This window comes from Crotalus tigris, unplaced genomic scaffold (genome assembly GCF_016545835.1).
Source record: "Crotalus tigris isolate CLP2741 ecotype Arizona unplaced genomic scaffold, ASM1654583v1 scf7180000020968.1231947, whole genome shotgun sequence".
Taxonomy (NCBI): Eukaryota; Metazoa; Chordata; class Lepidosauria; order Squamata; family Viperidae; genus Crotalus; species Crotalus tigris.
This window is the reverse complement of record NW_024098285.1, coordinates 134,576-154,381: the sequence shown is the minus strand read 5'-3', so window position 1 is coordinate 154,381 and position 19,806 is coordinate 134,576. Positions and strand designations below refer to the sequence as shown.

At 52.7% G+C, this 19,806-nt stretch overlaps 1 protein-coding gene across 1 annotated transcript in view; it reads left to right on the top strand.

Annotated features, from left to right (window-relative positions):
• The first annotated feature begins 4,006 nt into the window (after positions 1 to 4,006).
• The window catches only part of FGF12 (fibroblast growth factor 12), a 135,752-nt gene continuing 119,952 nt past the window's right edge, over positions 4,007 to 19,806 (top strand). Inside the window, exon 1 of the mRNA XM_039369110.1 lies at positions 4,007 to 4,202. Coding sequence (XP_039225044.1) covers positions 4,190 to 4,202 — 13 coding nt within the window. The 5' untranslated portion in view covers positions 4,007 to 4,189. The remainder of the gene's footprint in view (positions 4,203 to 19,806) is intronic.

Below are 19,806 nucleotides of genomic sequence, written 5' to 3'. Positions count from 1 at the left end.
ATCCGTTTCCTCCAAGATCCACCCTAGCTGCTTTCCAGCCACCTTCTTGACCAACTTTCCCCAAAAAAGAAGATTGGAGTCAGGGCAATAATTGTCCAAGATGGAGGGTCCAGTGATGCCAGGCTGAAAGGATCAGGATCGTACGTGGAGTTGCGGTTCCATAGATTTATTGCTCAAGCACAATGGGTCTTCAAACATGGCAACTTTAAGACTTGTGGACTTCAACTCCAAAGAATTCCTCAGTCAGCAAAGCTGGCTGAGGAATTCTGGGAGTTACAGTCCACAAGTCTTAAAGTTGCCAGGTTCGAAGACCCCTGCTCAAGGACATACACAGGAATATAGCCGGTGTTGAAACTCAAGTACTTTAGCCACCTAATGAGAAGGAAGGATTCACTGGAGAAGAGCCTAATGCTGGGAAAGATTGAGGGCAATAGAAGAAGGGGACGACAGAGAATGAGATGGCTGGATGGAGTCACTGAAGCAGTAGGTGTGAATTTAAATGGACTCCAGAAGATGGTAGAGGACAGGAAGACCTGGAGGAACATTGTCCATGGGGTCGCGACGGGTCGGACACGACTTCGCAATTAACAACAACATAGCCGGTGTTACCGTGAGTGGGACGTGGACTCTCCAGCTATTCCCAGGGCCCGGTGGCCAACAGGCAGCGGTCTGGTTCTGGGCTGTGGACCATAGGTTGGGAACCCCTGCTCTAGATAACAGTCAACGGACTTTAAGAGGAGACCGTTTGTGGCGATGCAAGGATTCTGAGCTGATGATGCACTTAACCCCAACTCCGCCTCTCTTTTCCCAGAAGCGATGACGTCTTGAGGAAGGGTTGTACTCTTACCCCCTTAAGACCCCCCCCTGAAAGAGGGGGGCACCCCTGCATGGAGTTACACACAGGCGGCTTCACACACAACCCAGGAAGGGCCTGGATCTAACAAACAGGTGGATGAAGTTGCCTTACGCAAGACCCACCCACCTCGTCAGGAGACACAGAATATCACAGAACGATTTGTGTTGACTTGCCTAGGACTTTATCTGCCAAGTGGCACGAATGCTCTTCCGCGGGGCCCTTCCTTCCCCAGGTGGAATAGGTCAGCCTAGACCAGGACACAATCGGGGCACAGAAATAATGAATTTCTGCCACCTTTATTGCAGAAACGTGCCCTTAACATTGATTAGGACTAACTGTCTTCCAAGGGCCATAAAATGTATATTTTCAATCTGCAGCCAATTGGTCAAGAATTGCCCAAAGTGGATGATTTATGTCTGATTAGCATATTCCTGGGTCCCTGCAAGGAGTTTCAGAAGCAGGAAGAGCTATTTTCCAGAATTCCCTGACTGGGCTGGCTACACAACTGGAATCATTCATCACATAAGCTATTATCTGCCTCATCGTGATTGCACTGGCTAAACTATCATTGGCTAGATTCACACATGACGTTAAAGGCGCGTTTCCCAAACTTGGCAACTTTGACGGTATGTGGACTTCAACTCCCAGAATTTCCCAGCCAAGCAAGTGTCATGAGGTCATGACCTGATTTTCTCATCTTTTGCCATTTTTGTACATTGTAGATCAATGAACGGTTGCTGGGCAGTCTTCCAATATCTCAGGGGCTGCCCCAAAGAAGAGGGAGTCAAGCTACTCTCCAAAGCACCTGAAGGCGGGACAAGAAGCAACGGATGGAAACTCATCAAGGAGAAAAGCAACCTGGAACTAAGGAGACACTTACTGACAGTGAGAACAATTAACCAGTGGAACCACCTGCCTCCAGAAGCGGTGAATGCTCCAACGCTGGAAGTTTTTAAGAAGAAACTGGACAAACATTTGTCTGAAATGGTATAGGGTTTCCTGCATGAACAGGAAACTAGACTAGATGACCTCCAAGGTCCCTTCCAACTGTATTATTATTATTACTGTTACTATTATTATTATTAAATATGGCTGAAAGTCCTCCCAGGAGAAGTTCAGGGTCTCCAGAGAGGCTAAGGAGGTGTGTGCGCTATCTTATTCTGTATAAACTCCAAACAAACCTGGATAAATTTCAGCTAAATCCAGTATGATGGCTATGTTAGACAATTTTAAAACTTTTTTTTTAACCTTTTCCATAAACCTTTCTTTTTCTGGATAGAATAACAGAGTTGGGGGGGACGGGGGACTGAGGGATGGTTATGGTTCCTCTGATGTTAGGGGAGACGCCCTTCAGTCTGTGGGCTCAGAGGTGGATCTCTCCCTCCCTCTCTCTTTCCCTCCCCCACTCTCTCCCCCTCTCCGTCTCTCTCCCCCTCTGTCTCTCTCTCCGTCTCCCTCCCTCTCCCCGTCTCTCTCCCTGTCTCCCTCTCCCCTCTTTCCCCTTGTGTCTCCCCCTCTCTCTCCCTCCCCTCCCTCTTCCCCTCTCCATCTCTCTCTCCCTGTCTCTCTCCCTCCCTCTCCCCCTTTCTCCCTCCCCTCCCTCTCCGTTTCTCTCCCTCTCTTTCCCTCTTTTCTCCCTCCCCTCCCTCTCCATCTCTCTCCCTCTCTCTGTCTCTCCCCCGTCTCTCTCTCCCTCCCTCTCCTTCTCTTCTCCCCCATCTCTCCCTCTCCCCCCCTCTCTCTCCATTCCTCTCCCTCTCTCCCTGCAGGGTCAGTGTGGAAAAGTCCATCAAGTATTTTTGGCATCCCCTCCGTTCTTGTGCAAGACATGGAAGCGAAGGCAATCAATCTCTCAGCAGCTACTAACCCGATACCAATTAGAGCTGAATGGAAGAAAGGGGGGGGGAGTTGTAACCTCCAGAATATGCTGCTTCTTAGGCCAGCCTCCCCCAATGTGGGGCTTCACCAGAGCGGGAGGGGCTTTGGCAGGCCTGGGCTGGGGTCCGCCAGAGGAAAGGGTCCAAGGAGCCGAGGTGGCGCAGCAGTTAGGGTGCAGTACTGCAGGCCACTTTAGCTGACTGTGTTCAGCAGGTCAGCGGTTCAAATCTCACCGGCTCAAGGTTGACTCAGCCTTCCATCCTTCCGGGGTAGGTAAAATGAGGACCCAGATTGTTGGGGGCAATGTAAATATATATATACATTGCTTACTGGTGTACACCGCTTAGAGAGTGCTTGCACTTAAAGCGGTATATAAGTCCCCATAAATAAATAAATAAGGGGCCTCACACGCCACCCCTTCAGCCGGCAGATCTCGACCGCTTTTCAGGTGCTTCAGATGGCAAAGGAAGACCTGGAATGCAACCGTGGTTGGTGCCTCAAGCGAAGGTGGCTGTGTGAACAGGGCCCCGGCCTGCCAATTCCGCCAGGTATGCTTTGGCCAGGTAGGGACAGAGCGGGCAGGGCTGGGGGGGGCAGGCCAGGTGGGAGAGCAGCTGGGCATAAAATGGGGAGGGTCCCAGCGCTTGCTTGCTTCCTTCCTTCCTTCCTCCCTCCCCCCGCCGCTCCCTGGGCGCAGGAGGTCCCCAAGCAACGACGGGTCGCTCACCGAGCAGACGGCGGACCCAGGGGAGGCCGGCGGAGCAAGGAGGGGGCGGCCAGGCGCGCCTCTGCGGGCCCGCGCGAGCCGGGCACGCGCCTCCGCCGCGATCCTGCGAGCCCTGCGGCGGCCTCGGCGGCTGGTGGGTTCGGGGACCGGGCCGGGTCCTCCTCCTCCTCCTCCGTGGAGAGGGGCGCTGGGGCGCAGCGGGGCCGGGCGGCGCGGGGGCTCCGGGGGAAGGCCGGGGGGGGGGGCTTCCCGGCGGCGGGGCTCCCACGAGAGCCGCCGGCGGCGGTAGGGCGGCGGCGGCGCATGCGCTCTGGCGCCTCTCCTGCGAAGCGGCGCGGCAGGCGAGGGGCTGCGCGGCCAGTCCTACCTGCAGCCCCGGCGGCGGCGGACAGCTCCTCGGCGCTCGGCCCGCCTCCCGCAGGTAACCCCTCCCTCCCGCCCGCTTGGCTCCGCCCCCGTGGCGCAGCTCCGGCCCCCGCCCCCGCCGCCCCCTCCCTCCCTCCCTCCCTCCCTCCCCTCCCCCGCCTTGCGGGCGCCGCTTCTCATGCCCCGCGCCGGTGCTTCGCTTGCAGCCTCCGGAGTCGCGAGCAGAGCCCGCCGCGTCTCGCCCGCCCAGCAGCCAGGAGGCGCCCCCGCCGCCCCCGCCAGCCCCGGAGCAGGGCGCTCGTCCCGGGACCGCCCCGGAGGACCCAGGCTGAAACTTCGCGGCAACTTCCCGGCGCCCCGCCATGGAAGGCAAAGGTAGGCGCGGGGGGGGGGCTGCAGCGAGGAGGGGGGGGACTGCAGCGAGCCCGGCCCGGCCCGTCGGGGCCCGCGGACGGCCGTTGCAGCAGCAGCAGCAGCCGCCGCGGCAACCGCTCGCCCTCGCCCCCGCAGCTGCGCCCGAGGAGGAGACGGCGGCGGCGGCGGCAGGCCCCGAGCCGTAGGCCCCTTCCCGCGGCCGGGCGCTGCGCGGCGGCTCGGCAGGCGCAGGGCGTCCGCGGTCCCCGCTAGGTCGCGCCGCGGCTGCCTGCGGAAGGGAGCGCCGAGCGTCGGGCCAGGCTGGCCGGCCGGGGGAGCCCCGAAGGCGCCGCCGCCGCTCGGTGCTTGAGCCGCTCGTCCCCCTCCGGCCGGCTACGGGGGTCGAGGGGGCGTCCCCGCGCGCGAGGGGCAATTCCGCGCCGTTGCCGCTGCTGGACTCCGAGCGGGGATTCCTGCGGGACGTGAACGGCGTCTCCAATCGAGGCGGCTGCATGTGGACCCGACTCCCGTTTGACCCGGGCGGGGGCTCCGGGGAGCAGCTGGCGCGCCTCTCCCGCGGGGCTCGCCTTGGCGCCTCCGACTTTCGTGCCGCGAAACCTGTGGACGTGGGAAATTTCCCGGGAGGGCGGGCGGGCGGGCGGGGGGCCCGGAACGGCGAACGGGGGCCGCGGCCGAGCGCAGGTCCGGGATGGGGGTGCGCCCCGTCCCGTCGCTGTGGCGGGGAGGTTTCCCGGGGACACGGAGGCTCCCGTCGTGGAGTTGGCCGAGCCGGCCAGCCGGCGTGTCCCCGCGGCGTGGTGGTGTCGCCGTCTACCCCTTTAATGGGGGAGCCGCGAGTGGAGCGGCATAATAATAGCCCACGATCTGCACAGTCACGATTCCGGCTGGGTGGGTCTCCGGACCCGGGGAAGGGAAGGACCGGCCGGGCAGGTGCGGGGCGCCGAGAAGGGCCGGTGGGCGATCGCCGGAGCCGAGTGGTCTGTCTGGCTGATTGGTCTCAGCGGCCCCGCAGAGCTTCGTGGGATTCGCTAGGGCGAGAGACGGTTTTGCGTGGGGAGAGGCTGGGCAGCCCCTGGCCGAAGCCTCCGGGCCAGACGTTCAGTGAATGGGTCCCCAAGAAGGAGCCTCCCTCTGGGCCTGAGGGGCTTGCGAGCTCCTGGCTTGGGGATGATGTGTGGGAGATGGTTGGGCTGTCCACAATCAGCCGTCCAGTTGGGCCTTTTGTGGCCCTGCATTCACAAGCGCCTAAGAACAGCCCCCCAAGGCCCAGCTGGTCCCCCGAGGTGGCCGGTCAGCTGTCTCTGGCAAGCAGGAGAGAACTTTCCCTCTCCTGATGCTGGAATTGGGGGTCCCGTGCCCCCTGTTTGAAGGCAACAGCTCTAGTACCAGCACCTTTCTCTCTCCTTCCAGCCAGCTCCTCTGAACACCCCCCCAGCATTCCCTGGTACTGGGGGAATGCTGTTTGTCCCCCAGGATTGATACCGCTTGACCAATTCTCCCCCCCCCCGCTTTCTTTGGCCCACAAAAGCATTCCAAACTGTACAGCTTTTTCCAAACTCTCCCTGACAATTTGGGTTGCCCTCTCCTGTGCTCTCAGCTGTCTCTCTGCAGCCATGAGGACTAGTAACCCGATGGAGCAGCAATTCAGTGGGACCCAGAGCCAGCCGCTCTCTTTTGGACCTCCAGGGCCTTGTCACGCCTCAGATTCAGGCCAGTTCTGGGGCAACCTCACATTCCCTGCTTGTCCATCTCTGGGCAGTTCTGGAAGTCCCCTCCCAGTTCCGCCTGCTCTTCATAAGAACAGCACCCGCCCTCATTGCATCCCTCCTTGACACTTCAAAGCTCATCTGGGCTGCAAAGTTCCTTCTTGCAGAGGGGGCCGGGGGGGGGGGCAGCCAGAGGGCCTGGGACCCTCCTGCTATTCTTGGCCCACGGAGCGCTTCCTTCCCTCCCCTGTGGACCTGTGCAGATTGGCGGTTCAGGTCAACCCTGCATGCTAGCTGCACCCCCTCCCAGAGGCCAGGATTTGACCATTGCCTGGCCTGGTTTTTTTTGAGGGACAGAGGTGGCTGATTTGGGGACGTTTTCCTTCTCTGAGGGCAGCTTTTCAGAGCCCGAAAAAGAAGGAATTTCCCAGTCTGCCTTCTGCTTCTCTACCTTCATCCATTCGGATTTACAGCATTTTTCAGGGGAAAGGCCGAATTTGGGCATCCGAGAAGAATCTCTTGAGAGCATGGGGTATTGGGGGGGGGAGCAGGTTGTTTCCTACCAGTGGTCCAGAAGGGTAAACAGCAGGAGCTTCAGAGGTTTTGCAACCTGCACCCGGAAGCCAGAATAACAGAGTTGCGGGGGGAACCCAGGAGGTCATCTAGTCCAACCCCCTGCTCAGGCAGGAAACCCTATACCATTCCAGACAAACGGCGGTCCAGTCTCTTCTGAAAAACCTCCAGTGATGGAGCAGCCAAAACGTCGGGGTGTGTGTGTGTGTGTGTGTGTGTGTGTGTGTGTGTGTGTGTGTCGGCTTCATCGTCCAGCCTCTTCAGCCAGGAGGCCCAAAGTGGGAAGTTTCTATCGGAGGCATTTGGCAAAACTCTTTAAAAGATCTTTAAAAGAGAGAGGAGCGTTAAAGGGAAGTGAGGCACTTCATCTAAGGAAAGAGGGTGGCCCAAGAGGCAAGGCCGGTGTGTGTGTGTGTGTGTGTGTGTGTGTGAGACCGGCAAGGTCACCCACCTTCTGGGCACGTGCTGGCTGTCCTCCTGACCTCAGGAGCCCCAGAAAAAAACAAACATCAGATCTCCTGACACTCCTCAGCTGAGTCTGACGTCCTTCAGCAGCCTTTGCTGGCCTGTCAGAAAATGGAGCCTCCATCTGCCCTTCCTGAGGCCTCACTTGACCAGGGCCCTCGTTGGGGGTCACGCCAGGATCAAGGGAGGCCCTCTGGTTTCTGCTGAGCTCGGAGAAGCCCACCAGGAAGAGCTGGCGCCCCGGGAGCTTCTTGGCTCTGCCTGAAATCCTGGGGAAGGAGGAATTTAGTGGGTGCCTTTTCTTCACCTTCAGAAAAAGCCACCGAAGGGAGCTGGTCCGAGGCCTCCTCAAAAGACCGTGGCTGCCTTTCCACCCACTTCCTAATCGGGTGGCCTTGAAGCCGTGCTCCGGTTGCCCAGTGGGTGGAACCACCTGCTCCACCAACAGCCTGAGTTTGCACAGGGCACTTAACCTGGTTATCGTGCCATGACCTAATCTGAGAACTAGCTTTGCTCAACATGCTCAACTCCAACCAGGCAGCCAAGCCTGATCCCCCCATCTTCCTACGTGGGCCTCTGCAGCCCCTGCATCCTCCCTGCTCTGATGGGATAAGGTTGCCTCCGTTACTTTGCGGGGTCCTGGGTGCTCTCTGAGCCCGGTGGCTTTCTTGCGGACGTTTCGTGACCCAACTAGGGAACATCATCAGCAATAGAAGGGGGAAAGATTTGACCTGATGATGTTACCTACTTTGGGTAATGAAACGTCTGCCAGAAAGCCCCCCAGCTCAGAGAGCACCAGTTCCAGCACTCCTGGGCCATTGGGCATGGGTGGGTCCTTGGTGAGGGCACGGTGTTTCATGTTTTGGATCAGGAGTGGGAGATGTGGGTCCTTCTGTGTCCTGGGCATGGAAGCTCCCTGAAGGACTGTAGGCTCAGCCAAACGTGTCCCTCAGGAAAAGCTCCTTAATGGGTTGCTGTGATGGAGGCCCCGTGAGCGGACGAGAGAGACTTCGCTGCAGAGGGCCGGGCTGTCTTCCCTGGCATCGGGCACTTTGATTGTCCCTTTCTTCTTCTCTTTCTCTTTCTCCTTCTTCTTTTTCTCCTCCTCCTCCTCCATCCTTCCTCCTCTTTTCCTTCCCCATCTCCTATCCTCCTCCTCCTCCTCCCCTCAGCCCCACCTCTCTTCTAGCCCGGATGAGGTTACTTAGTTGGTTCATGAAACGTCTGCAAGAAAATCACCCAGCTCAGAAAACACCAAGGACCCCACAGTCCTCCTCCTCCTCCTCCTCCTCCTCCTCCTCCTCCTCCTCCTCCTCCTCCTCCTTCTCCTCCTCCTCCTCCTCTCCACACACCCTCTCCCTTCCAGCACTGATGATGTTCCCTAGTTGGGTCATGAAACGTCTGCAAGAAAACCTTCAGGCTCAGAGAGCACCAAGGACTGCACCATCCTTTCTTCCTCCTCCTCCTCCTCCTCCTCCTCCTCCTCCTCCTCCTCCTCCTCCTCCTCCTCCTCCCCTCTATCCCTCCCTCCCTCCCTTCTAGCTCTGATGATGTTCCCTAGTTGGTTCATGAAATGTCCATAACAAAACAACCAAACTCGGAACACAAGGACCTCATAGTCCTTTTCCTCCCCCTCCTCCCCCTCCCTCCCTCCCTCCCTCCTAACACTGATGATGTTCCCTTGTTGCGTCATAAAACGTCTGCAAGAAAGCAGCCCAGCTCAGAAAGCACCAAGGACCCCACAGTCCTTCTTCTTCTTCTTCCTCCTCCTCCTCCTCCTCCTCCTCCTCCTCCTCCTCCTCCTCCTCCTCCTCCTCCTCTCCACATACCCTCTCCCTTGCAGCACTGATGATGTTTCCTAGTTGGGTTATGAAACGTCTGCAAGAAAACCTTCAGGCTCAGAGAGCACCAAGAACTGCACCATCCTTTTCTCCTCCTCCTCCCTCTCCCCTCCATCCCTCCCTCCATCCCTCCCAGCACTGATGAAGTTCTCTAGTTGGTTCATGAAATGTCCATAAGAAAACAACCAAACTCAGAACACAAGGACCTCATAGTCCTCCTCTCTCCCTCGCTTCCTCCCTCCCTCCCTTGATGTTCCCTATTTGGTTCATGAAACTCAGAACACCTCATAGTCCTTTTCCTCCTCCTCCTCGTCTCCCTCCCTCCCTCCCTCCTAACACTGATGATGTTCCCTAGTTAGTTCATGAAACTCAGAACACCAAGGACCTCATAGTTGTCCTCCTCCTCCTGTTGCCTAGTTAGGGTCATGAAAGGTCTGCAAGACACCCACCCAGCTCCGAGAGTGTCCAGGACCCCTCATTTCCACCCTGAGCTACAAAGATTCTCCTTTGTTGGAATTGCTGGTTAAGCAGGGGTGGGGCTGATTTCCGTGGCAGGAAGTGGATCGGGCCCGGCTTCTTTTACCCTCCCTCTTTGGATCTCCTTCCCCTAATGACCAAGCCTTCCACAAGTTCAGCTAATAATGGGGTGGCCTCGTCCATCTTTACGACAGAGAGTCCCTGCCAGACACAGCCTGGGGTGTCTGGCTGCCAATTAGGCAGAACGGATCCCCATTGCATGCTCGGATCACAAGTTACAAGCTTCCTCTGGGTGCAGAGAACCTGCACAGAAGAGAGATTGATGTGCGGAAAAGCTCCAGAAGGTTCTTCAAGCGATTTTCAAATGCCAAATCGGGATTGGGGGGGGCTGCAAAGAGATTCTGAAGGGTTAGCCCCTGTTTCTTCCTGTGACCTCCCCCACAGTGCTCGGGGCTGTCAAAGCAGAAACAACATGCTCTTTTCCCTTTAAGAAACCTGCGTCTATCAATCAGAATAGCTGGAAGGGACCTTGGAGGTCTTCTAGTCCAACCCCCTGCTCAAACAGCAGACCCTAGACCAGGGGTAGGCAACCTTGGCTCTTTTATGACTCGTGGACTTCAACTCCCAGAATTCCTGAGTCATGCTGGCTCAGGAATTCTGCCAGTTGAAGTCCACAAGTCATAAAAGAGCCAAGGTTGCCTACCCCTGCCCTAGACCGTTTCAGACAAGGGGCTGTCCAATCTCCTCTTAGAAACCTCCATTGCTGTTAAGCACTTACAACATCTGGAGGCAACTTCTGTTCCACTGGTTAATTGTCCTCACTGTCTGGGAAATTCCTCCTTAGTTCTAGGTTGCTTCTCTCTTTGATCAGTTCCCACCTGTTGTTTCTTGTCCTGCCTTCTGGTGCTTTGGAGAATACGTTCACATAAAGAAGAGGGAATTAAGCTCTTCTCCAAAGCACCTGAAGGCAGGACAAGAAGCAAAGGATGGAAACTAATCAAGGAGAGAAGCAACCTAGAACTAAGGAGAAACTTCCTGACAGTGAGAACAATTAACCAGTGGAACAGCCTGCCTCCAGAAGCAGTAAATGCTCCAACACTGGAAGTTTTTAAGAAGAGACTGGACAGCCATTTGTCCGAAATGGTGTAGGGTTTCCTGCCTGAGCAGGGGGTTGGACTAGATGACCTCCAAGGTCCTTTCCAACTTTACTACTATTACTTTACAAATTACTCTTTGGGACAGCCCCTCAGATCCTGGAAGACTGCTATCCTGTCCCCCCCTCGTCTGTCTTTTCTCTAGATTGGCCCTACCCAAACCCTGCAACTGCTCTTTGTATGTTTTAGCCTCAGGGCCTTCGATCCTCTTAGTTGCTCTTCTCTGCATCCCCCCCCCACAAAGTCTCAACCTCTTTTTTGTAACGTGCTGACCAAAACTGGATGCTGTATTCCAGGTGTGGCCTTACTAAGGCTGTGTAAAGCGGTGCTAACACTTCCTTTGAATTCTAAAATGTCAGAGGGACTTCATAAAAGGATTGCAAGCCGCCCTCCGTTAACTCCCACCAGGGTTGCAGATGAGGGGGGGCTCTGATCCTTTGGGGGCAGAGATTTGTGGGTGAGGCTCCTGCAGTCCCAGCCCAGAGGGGCTGCGGGTCTTGTGCCAAGGCTGGGAGTTGACTGCAGAGCAGGACGACGAGAGTCAGCCAGGCGTGGCTGGGTAGGCAAAGAGGAAGCAGATTTTTTGGGGAAGAATTTAGATTAGACTCGAGCTGAAAGGGACCTTGGAGGTCTTCTAGTCCAACCTCCTGCTCAGGCAGCAGAACCTAGATCATTTCAGATAAGTGACTGTCCAGTTCTTCTTAAAAACTTCCAGTGGTGGAGCGCCCACAACCACTGAAGGCAAGCCATTCCACTGACTAATTGTCCTCACTGTCAGGAAGTTTCTCCTTAGTTCCAGGTTGCTTCTCTCCTTGCTCAGTTTCAATCCGTTGCTTCTTGTTCTGCCTTCAGGGACTTTGGGGAATAGATGGGACCCCCCTCCTCTCTGTGTTAGCTCCCCCAAATATTGGAAGACTGCTATCATGTCACCCCTGCTCCTTCTTTTCATTAAACTAGACAGGCCTAATTATTGCAACCATTCTCACTGTCAGGAAGTTTCTCCTTAATTCCAGGTTGCTTCTCTCCTTGATTGGTTTCCATCCGTTCCTTCTTGTCCTGCCCCGGAATCTGGAATCTGGGAGGGCCTGTAAAATGTCGACAGGGCTGAAGCAGCAGCATAAAACAATCTGGTGTTTCTGGAGCAGCTGCACCTCACAGAACGGCCGCCAGGGAGTCAACGCCATTCCCACCGTGGTCGTCTTCTCACCACTCAGCTTTTCTCAGCAGTTTTGTACTTGCCAGCAATTTTCACAAAAACCGCTGACCTTTTTCCTTTGGGTGCCAGTGGACTTTGGTGACCAACTGGGGTGACTCTTTGGAGAAACGGCCTCGCCTTTGCCCAAGGTGCCCGTCCTGCTGAGTTTTCACAAAGGGATAAGCACACTCAGCAGGAGGAGAGGAGCAAAACATCAGCTTCCTCCCCCCTCCCCAGCTAAAATTGCTGAAGGTTTGGTTGCATCGTCATCCCCGTGCAAACGGGTGTCGCTTAGAATCAAAATCACGTGAAGTGTTAGTACCGCTTTGTAAAGCCTTAATAAGGCTACACCTGGAATGCTGCAGCCAATTTTGGTCACCACACTACAAAAAAAGATGTTGAGACTTTGGGAAAAGTGCAGAGAAGAGCAACTAAGATGATTAAAGGCCTGGAGGCTAAAACATATGAAGGACGGTTGCAGGATTTGGGTTTGGCCAATCTAGACAAAAGAAGGACTAGGGGGGACAGGAGAGCAGCCTTCCAATATTTGGGGGTCTGCCCCAAAGAAGAGGGGGAGTCCACCTATTCTCCAAAGCCCCAGAAGGCAGGACAAGAAACAACAGATGGAAACTAATCAAGGAGAGAAGCAACCTGGAACTAAGGAGGAATTTCCTGAAAGTGAAAGCAATTAAATGTGGAACACTTTCTCTCCAGAAGTTGTGAATGCTCCAACACTGGAGACTTTCAAGAAGAGACTGGACAGCCACCTGTCTGAAATGGTATAGACCTCCTGCTTGAGCAGGGGTTGGACTAGAAGATCTCCAAGGTCCCTTTCAACTCTGTTTTTCTGTTATTCTGATTAAAGGACTGGAGGCTAAAACATAGGAAGAACGGTTGCGAGAATTGGGTATGTCTAGTGCAATGAAAAGAAGGACTAGGGGAGACAGGATAGGAATCTTCCAATATTTGAGGGGCTGCCCCAAAGAAGAGGGGGTCAACCTGTTCTCCAAAGCACCAGAAGGCAACTGATTTGTCAGGAAATTTCTCCTTAATTCTAGGTTGCTTCTCTCCTTGATTCGTTTCCATCTGTTGCTTCTTGTCCTGCCTTCAGGGGCTTTGGAGAATAGGTGGACCCGTTCTTCTTTGGGGCAGCACCTCAAATAGTGGAAGACTGCCATCATGTCACCCCTGGTCCTTCTCTTGTTAGACTAGACATGCCCAGTTCCTGCAACCGTTCTTTACATGTTTTAGCCTCCAGCCCCTACTCCATCGGTTGGCTTCTTCTGATGTGGCTGGTGATGCTCTGGCCTCAGTCTGAGGATTCCCACAGGGAAATCTTTAGGGCTCCAGCAGAATTTTTCTTTCTAAATGGGCCTGAAAGTCCACCTGGTGGGCCAAGATCCTGGCTGAGATGCCCAGGGAATCAGTCCTTCGCTGGACAGAGGTTGGACTAAATGACATTCAAGTCGCCTTCAAACTCTCTGATCACACCACCCTGCTGGTTTGCCTTTGGTGTGGTAAGTGGGATCAAGGTGGTGAGGTGAGGTGAAGAGGTGTCGGCCCATCCAGGAAGTCCAGACAGGAAACCAAAATCATGCGTGCTAATGTGACTTTTGTTCTAAGATGTTCTAACACAGGGGTAGGCAATCTTGGCTCTTTTATGACTCGTGGACTTCAACTCCCAGAATTCCTGAGCCAGCACAGGTGGCTCAGGAATTCTGGGAGTTGAAGTCCACGAGTCATAAAAGAGCCGAGGTTGCCTACCCCTGTTCTAACAGAATCTTGAAACTATTCCTCCCCTCCTTTTCTTTGCCAGAAAACTAGGGAGGGGGTCCTGTTGGGAAACTTCCAGGTTGGCTAGAAGGAGGGGTTAAGCGGGAACCTAGCTTGGAATCGTTGCGCAGCCACGAGCAGCATAAGCTTGACTTCCCCCAAGATCCATGAAGCCTTGTCTGGTTGTTCCCAGAAGGGCAAGCATCTGGGAAGGTTCTTGTAACATAGGCAGACATCAATAAAGTTGTTGGTTGGGGCAGTTTGCTGTTTGCGCCTGACACTCTTTCCCCCAATTCGGCCTTCCAAAGAGGAGGAGGAGGAGGAGGAGGAGGAGGCTCCCTCTTTATAATATTTTGTTCTGAATAGGTAGAGAGTGGTAAAGTTGCGTAGTTTAGCTCTTTATGGGTGGTTACTTGTGCCTGATGAATCCCTTCTGAGGTGCTTCCCACGCCCCCTTTCCTTCTGGGGCCAAGATATCTTTTGCTGTGGTGGCTTCTCTTCCTCCCATCTCCCAAGGTCAGTCCCAGAGTCCACTGCAGGGGGTGAGGTCTCAAGCCAACTCTTTCTTTCCTCCGGGGCTGCATTTTTGGTGTCTGCAGTGATTCTGCCTTGAGCCAGCCTGACCTTTTTTGCAACAGTGGCCTCCATTGACTTGGCCCTCCTGGCCGAAGGAAGAGCCATCCCATCTCCTGGGTCTTGACATGGACACAGACATGAGCGGGACAGCTCTCCCTCTTTCCCCCCAGGATGGCCCAGGCTAGAAGAAAGCTTGGCCTCTTTGGAGGAGTGGGAAAAAAAATTCCATGGATTCCACTTTTTCCTTTTCTTGGATTTTTATCTTTGAGAGAAACACCGTCTTTCTATCAGTGAGACCCAGGCGTGGCATAAATTAAAAGTCCTCACCTAATGACCGGTGGCCAAGGAACAGGAACAATATATTGCCTTCCTAAATCTCAGCCCATCTCTTGATGCAATCCGTGTCGGCTTCCTGAAAGATTAATCCATTTCCTTTTTGAGCTCATATTCTCCGTTCTGCTATTACCTCCAAAGAATGTCACAAACAAATTTCGGTCACCAAAAAAGATGCTGAGACTCTAGAAAGATTACAGAGAAGAGCAACAAAGATTATTAGGGAACTGGAGGATAAAACATACAAAGAACAACTGCTGGAATTGGGTAGGTCTAGTTGAATGAAGAGAAGGACGAGGGGGGATATGGTAGCAGTGTTCCAGTATCTCAGGGGCTGCCCCAAAGAAGAGGGAGTCAAGCTCTTCTCCAAAGCGCCTGAAGGCAGGACAAGAAGCAACGGATGGAAACTAACCAAAGAGAAAAGCAACCCAGAACTAAGGAGAAACTTCCTGATAGTGAGGACAATTAACCAGTGGAACAACCTGCCTCCAGAAGCAGTGAATGCTCCAACACTGGAGGTTTTTAAGAAGAGACTGGACAGCCATTTTTCTGAAATGGTATAGGGTTTCCTGCCTGAGCAGGGGGTTGGATGTGATGACCTCCAAGGTCCCTTCCAACTTCACTACTACTACTACTACTACTACTACTACTAGTATTGTTACATAGCAAAATAATAGAATAACAAAGTTGGAAGAGACTATGGGGGCCTTCTACTCCAACCCCCTATTGGAGGAAACCATTCCAAACAAATGGCTGTCCAATTTCTTCTTAAAAACTCCAACGATGAAGGGCCCACACAACTTCTGGTGGCAAGCAGTTCCACTGATTAATTGTCCTCCCTGCCAGGAAATGCCTCCTTAGTTCCAGGTTGCTTCTCTTCCTTGAGTAGTTGCCACCCTTTGCTTCTTGTCCTGCCTTCAGGGGCTCTGGAGAATAGGCCAACCTTATGCTTAGCCTGCTGTCTGGATGAGCCCAACGTGCGGGGTTCACATAACACATTTTACTACAAGCTGAGAATGACTGTGGAGATTCTCAGTCCTCCTAATCGTGCTTGTCCTCCCAAAGATGCTTTTTCACCGGACTTTCTTGTCCAGTTCCAGACAGTCCAGTTGCCTTGTGAAAAAGCATCTTTGGGACAAGCTGAGAAACGGGATGGGTTTGCCCAGCGTATTAAGCCAGATAAGTAAACAACTATGGATGAGATGCATTAAGATCCGTGCGTCCTGCAAATGTGCTTCTTAAAGCTTTCCTAATTGAGTTAGAAGCATTTTCATGAACAGAGCCATTAAGGTTAAAAACATACAAATGCAAAGTGCCCACAGTACAAGTAAAATTGCTCTGCTGGCTGAACCCGCCAGTGACCTGGCCCCAAACACTCAGAATTGCAAGATTCCCAGGGATTGACTCCACGTGTCCTGCTAAGCCTTGACGGGGCTAGCTGAGGTTTGTTTCAGCCTGTTGTGTGAAATCACCAACCTTTTATTCAGTCCAAGAATAGCACAGAGCTTTAATTGAAGGGGTTCCCATAACCAAGAGCTGGCTTTGAAACCTGCCTGCAAGCTTGGGTGGTCCCACACAGGAGCTCCCCTAGCAGTGGGGAGGGGTCTTCTCTTGGGTCTTTTGCTTTGGGATCAACCCAAGCTAGCAGTTGTGCACCCTGCAGGAAGATGCATGAATGGCTTAAGGTTGGGCCAGCTGAATACAATACTCTTCCTACCCAAAGGATTTCAACTAGATTTTGAGTCCTACCCACCCACCCCCCTTTGACCATGCTGGCTAGAGATGATGGGTATTGTAGTCCGATCTATCTAGCAAGCTTTGGCTTGGAGTCAACATTCTTTGTTTTAAAATAAGATTTTATTAATTTTTTCCACACATACAATAATAATTTTTCAACCAACATGCTGTCTGAGTTTAAATACGCTAATACATAATTAATTCCTAATCCTTTATTCTTTCCTCTAACCATCGGTAAAATACGTCCCAAGTTTGATAGTATTCTGTTTCTTCTTTTTCTTTCAGTCTCATAGTCAATCTGTCCATCTCTGCGCATTCTAGTATTTTTTTTAATTAGTCAACATTCTTAGTCTCCACTTACAGCAAAGTTGGAAAGCCCTCAATCCTTGGTGGGTAGAAAAGAGACAAGGATTTTTCCACACACACCCACACCCCCACGCTGTGTTTTAAAGACACAGTGATGTTTATTGTCACAGGATCTTTTTTAAAAAAAGTAATTATGTGCTTCTTCTACCCCAATGCTCCAAAACTGGAAGTTTTTAAGAAGAGACTGGATAGTCACTTGTCTGAAATGGTACAGGGTCTCCTGCTTGAGCAGGGGGGGTTGGACTCGATGACCTCCAAGGTCCCTTCCAACATCATCATCATCATCATCATCATCATCATCATCATCATCATCATCATCATCATCATTATTATTATTATTAGGAAGGATTTATACTCCTTACAGACAGCTGGTCATTTGCCTTCTTTTTAGGGAGTCGTTGAGGCTACTTGGAGGTTAACCTGTGTCCAAGTGGCCTCAACAACCCTCTAAAACCGGGATGTCAAACTTGCTGCGTCGCATGACGTGCCACGACATATTGTGACTTTTTTTCCCATTGCCAGCAATGGGGTGGGTGCGGTTTTGCCATGACGCACCTGACCCAGGGGCTGGCAGTTTGATACCCCTGCTCTAAAAGACGGCAAAGGACCAGTCGTCTGTGAGGAGTATAAATCCTTCCCGTCCCCACCACCCAGTCAGAACTGAAGAAGCTTCTGGGAGGAGAAGCAAAACGTCTTCAAAGAAAAAAAACAAGAAAGTCCAATTGCCTCCTGAAAAAGCAGCTTTGGGATGTAGCTGGAGAACTTCATCATGCACATCCTTTGCCTCTAATGCCCCCCCATCCCTTTTAATTGGATTTTGGTTGCTAGTCCCTTGTGAGGCATTCTGGTTCTAGAAAGAATTCACAGAAGGTCTGTTTGCAGAGAGAACGCTAGAATCCGGGGAGGAGAATGCCGCGCGAAAAGGGTGCTCCATCACATCAGACACAATGTGCTTATGCTCGTGTTTGGTGGGGTTTCGTTCCACATACAGCTGTACTTTTTTGACCTGTTTTAATGAGAATGGTAAATCAAGGCCTGCTCGGTCTGCAGACAGCAATCACTTGCTTGTTAGAGAAGATTCTGTTTCTCCCCGAATGGGGAAAGTAGGTTTAGCTCTCTTAATTGAGTTCGGGCAAGATTTGGTAGTTTATCGTCCTGGCTTCCTTCTAGCTGAAGGACACTAAATGCACAGTAGGAACAAATAATAAAATAGAAGCAGACCCAGCCTTTTATTTCTAAATAAAAGTCTCGGTGGTCAGTGCTGCGGAATAATGTGCAGAGGAGATGGAGAGGAACAAGCCATGTTCTGCCGCAAAGGTGAGAATGTTGGCCTCCTGGTCAACTAGGTTGGGAGGAGCAGTGGGGGGGCTCAGAGAGGGTCTTCGTGATGCACCCACCGTGACTCTGTATCCAGAGACGGCGGATAGGTAGACACTAATGCAGGTGGCAACTTTTCATGTTCCAGAATAAGAGTTGCGAAGGGACTTTGGAGGTCTTCTAGTCCACCCCCCTGTTGAGGTTCCGGCTAATGAAACATTCCAAAGAACTTCCAGGCATTTATTTTCCTAAAAGTCTTTTATTGTTACAAACTGTCGGCACAGGCACAACGGAGGGATGCTAGGATCTAAGTTCTCTTCCTCTGAGCAGTTAAATTTTATCAGCATCTTCCCTCCCTAAATTAGCCATCATATCTCACATTATCCAATTAGTGTGAAGGTCAAATGTTTTCTTCCTCTTTCTTTCCCGGGCTTTACCCCCAATGCCCCTTCTGCTCTTTATTAACCCCATATTTACCAGACAATTCTGCATATAGTCAAAAGCAAGAATATACAATATTTGCAGCGTTGACACCCCCCTTGCTAAGACCCTATACTATTGCAAACAAGTGGCTGTCCAGTTTCTTCTTAAAAACTCCCAGTGTTGGAGCATTCACCGCTTCTAGAGGCAGGTGGTTCCACTGGTTAATTGTCCTCACTGTCAGTAAGTGTCTCCTTAGTTCTAGGTTGCTTCTCTCCTTGATGAGTTTCCATCCGGTGCTTCTTGTCCTGCCTTCAGGTGCTTTGGAGAATAGCTTGACTCCCTCTTCTTTGGGGCAGCCCCTGAGATACTGGAGCACTGCTATCCTGTCCTTCTTGTCATTAAACTAGACATACCGAATTCCAGCAACGGCTCTTTATATGTTTTAACCTCCAGTCCCCTAACTAGGAAACATGACCAGTGGGAGGGGGGAGGAGGAGGAGGAGGATGACTGTGGGGTCCTTGATGGTTATTTCCTTGCAGACGTTTCATGACCCAAATAGGGAACATCAGCAGTGCTAGAAGGGAGTGGGATTTACAGAGAGGAGGAGGAGGAGGAGGAGGAGGAGGAGGAGGAGGAGGAGGAGGAGGAGAACTGTGGGGTCCTTGGTGTTCTTTGAGATTGAGAACATCTTTCTTGCAGACGTTTTATTACCCAAACTAAGTAACATCATCCGTGCACCTAACATCGTCACAGGGAGACCAAAGTCTCCTCATTTCAACTCTGGGCTACAACTATTCTCCTTTATTGGGACCTGCAAGATCTTTGTTTGACCTGAGGTTTGTTGTGTGAACTTGGCAAAGGAAGAGAGAGACTCCTTTGGCCCAAGGTGGCCAACTCTTGGCCGGCCGGCATCAGCTCCCCTTTCAAGTCTGTGAGGGATGTGTTCTTATTTTACGTACGATTGATTGATAAGATGTGTCTGCTGTCCACCTGACTCTTGAGCCACACTTGAGCCAGGTTGCAAAGGTTCTTCCCGGCCAGGGACCCAACTGAAAAAGTGCTGACCAGGCCCTGCTGGGAACAGGCGCTTGGCAGCCACTCCAGGCAGAACGAAGCAGCCTCTGGGCTGATGCGACTTATCGCTCTTTGCAATAAGCACAATAATCGCTTTGTGTTTCGCTAAGCCCTGCAGCGTGCCGCCGGTGCAAAGAAGTCTATCTGGTAGAGTTTTATTTTTTCTTGTCAATCCATCACGCTGGCCGCTACCCGCCCGTCCCTCTGGACCTTTTCGTCCTGCCCTTAAAGATGAACAGAAGATCGGATGTTCTTTAGAAGAGGTGAGGCTGACTTTGGCACTTGGATGCCTTTCCTTAATGACTCTTGAAATTCTGGGCAAGGCTGCATGTCAGCTCAGTTGGAGCCAGGGGAGGGGAGGGGGGGCAAGGGAGAGCCAGCAGCTTAGAACAGCCAAGAGCATCTTTCCACTTATAAGAGCCGGTCAGCTTCATTTTTCGAAACTCGCTGACCTCCAGGATCCCTCCCGGCTCTGCGGTTCTAAGACGGCAAACTTGGACACTAAAGGAAAAAGGACAGCAGTGGAAGGGTTAATTCACCAAAGCAGGGGTCTCCAAACCTGGCCACTTTAAAGCTTGCTGACTTCAACTCCC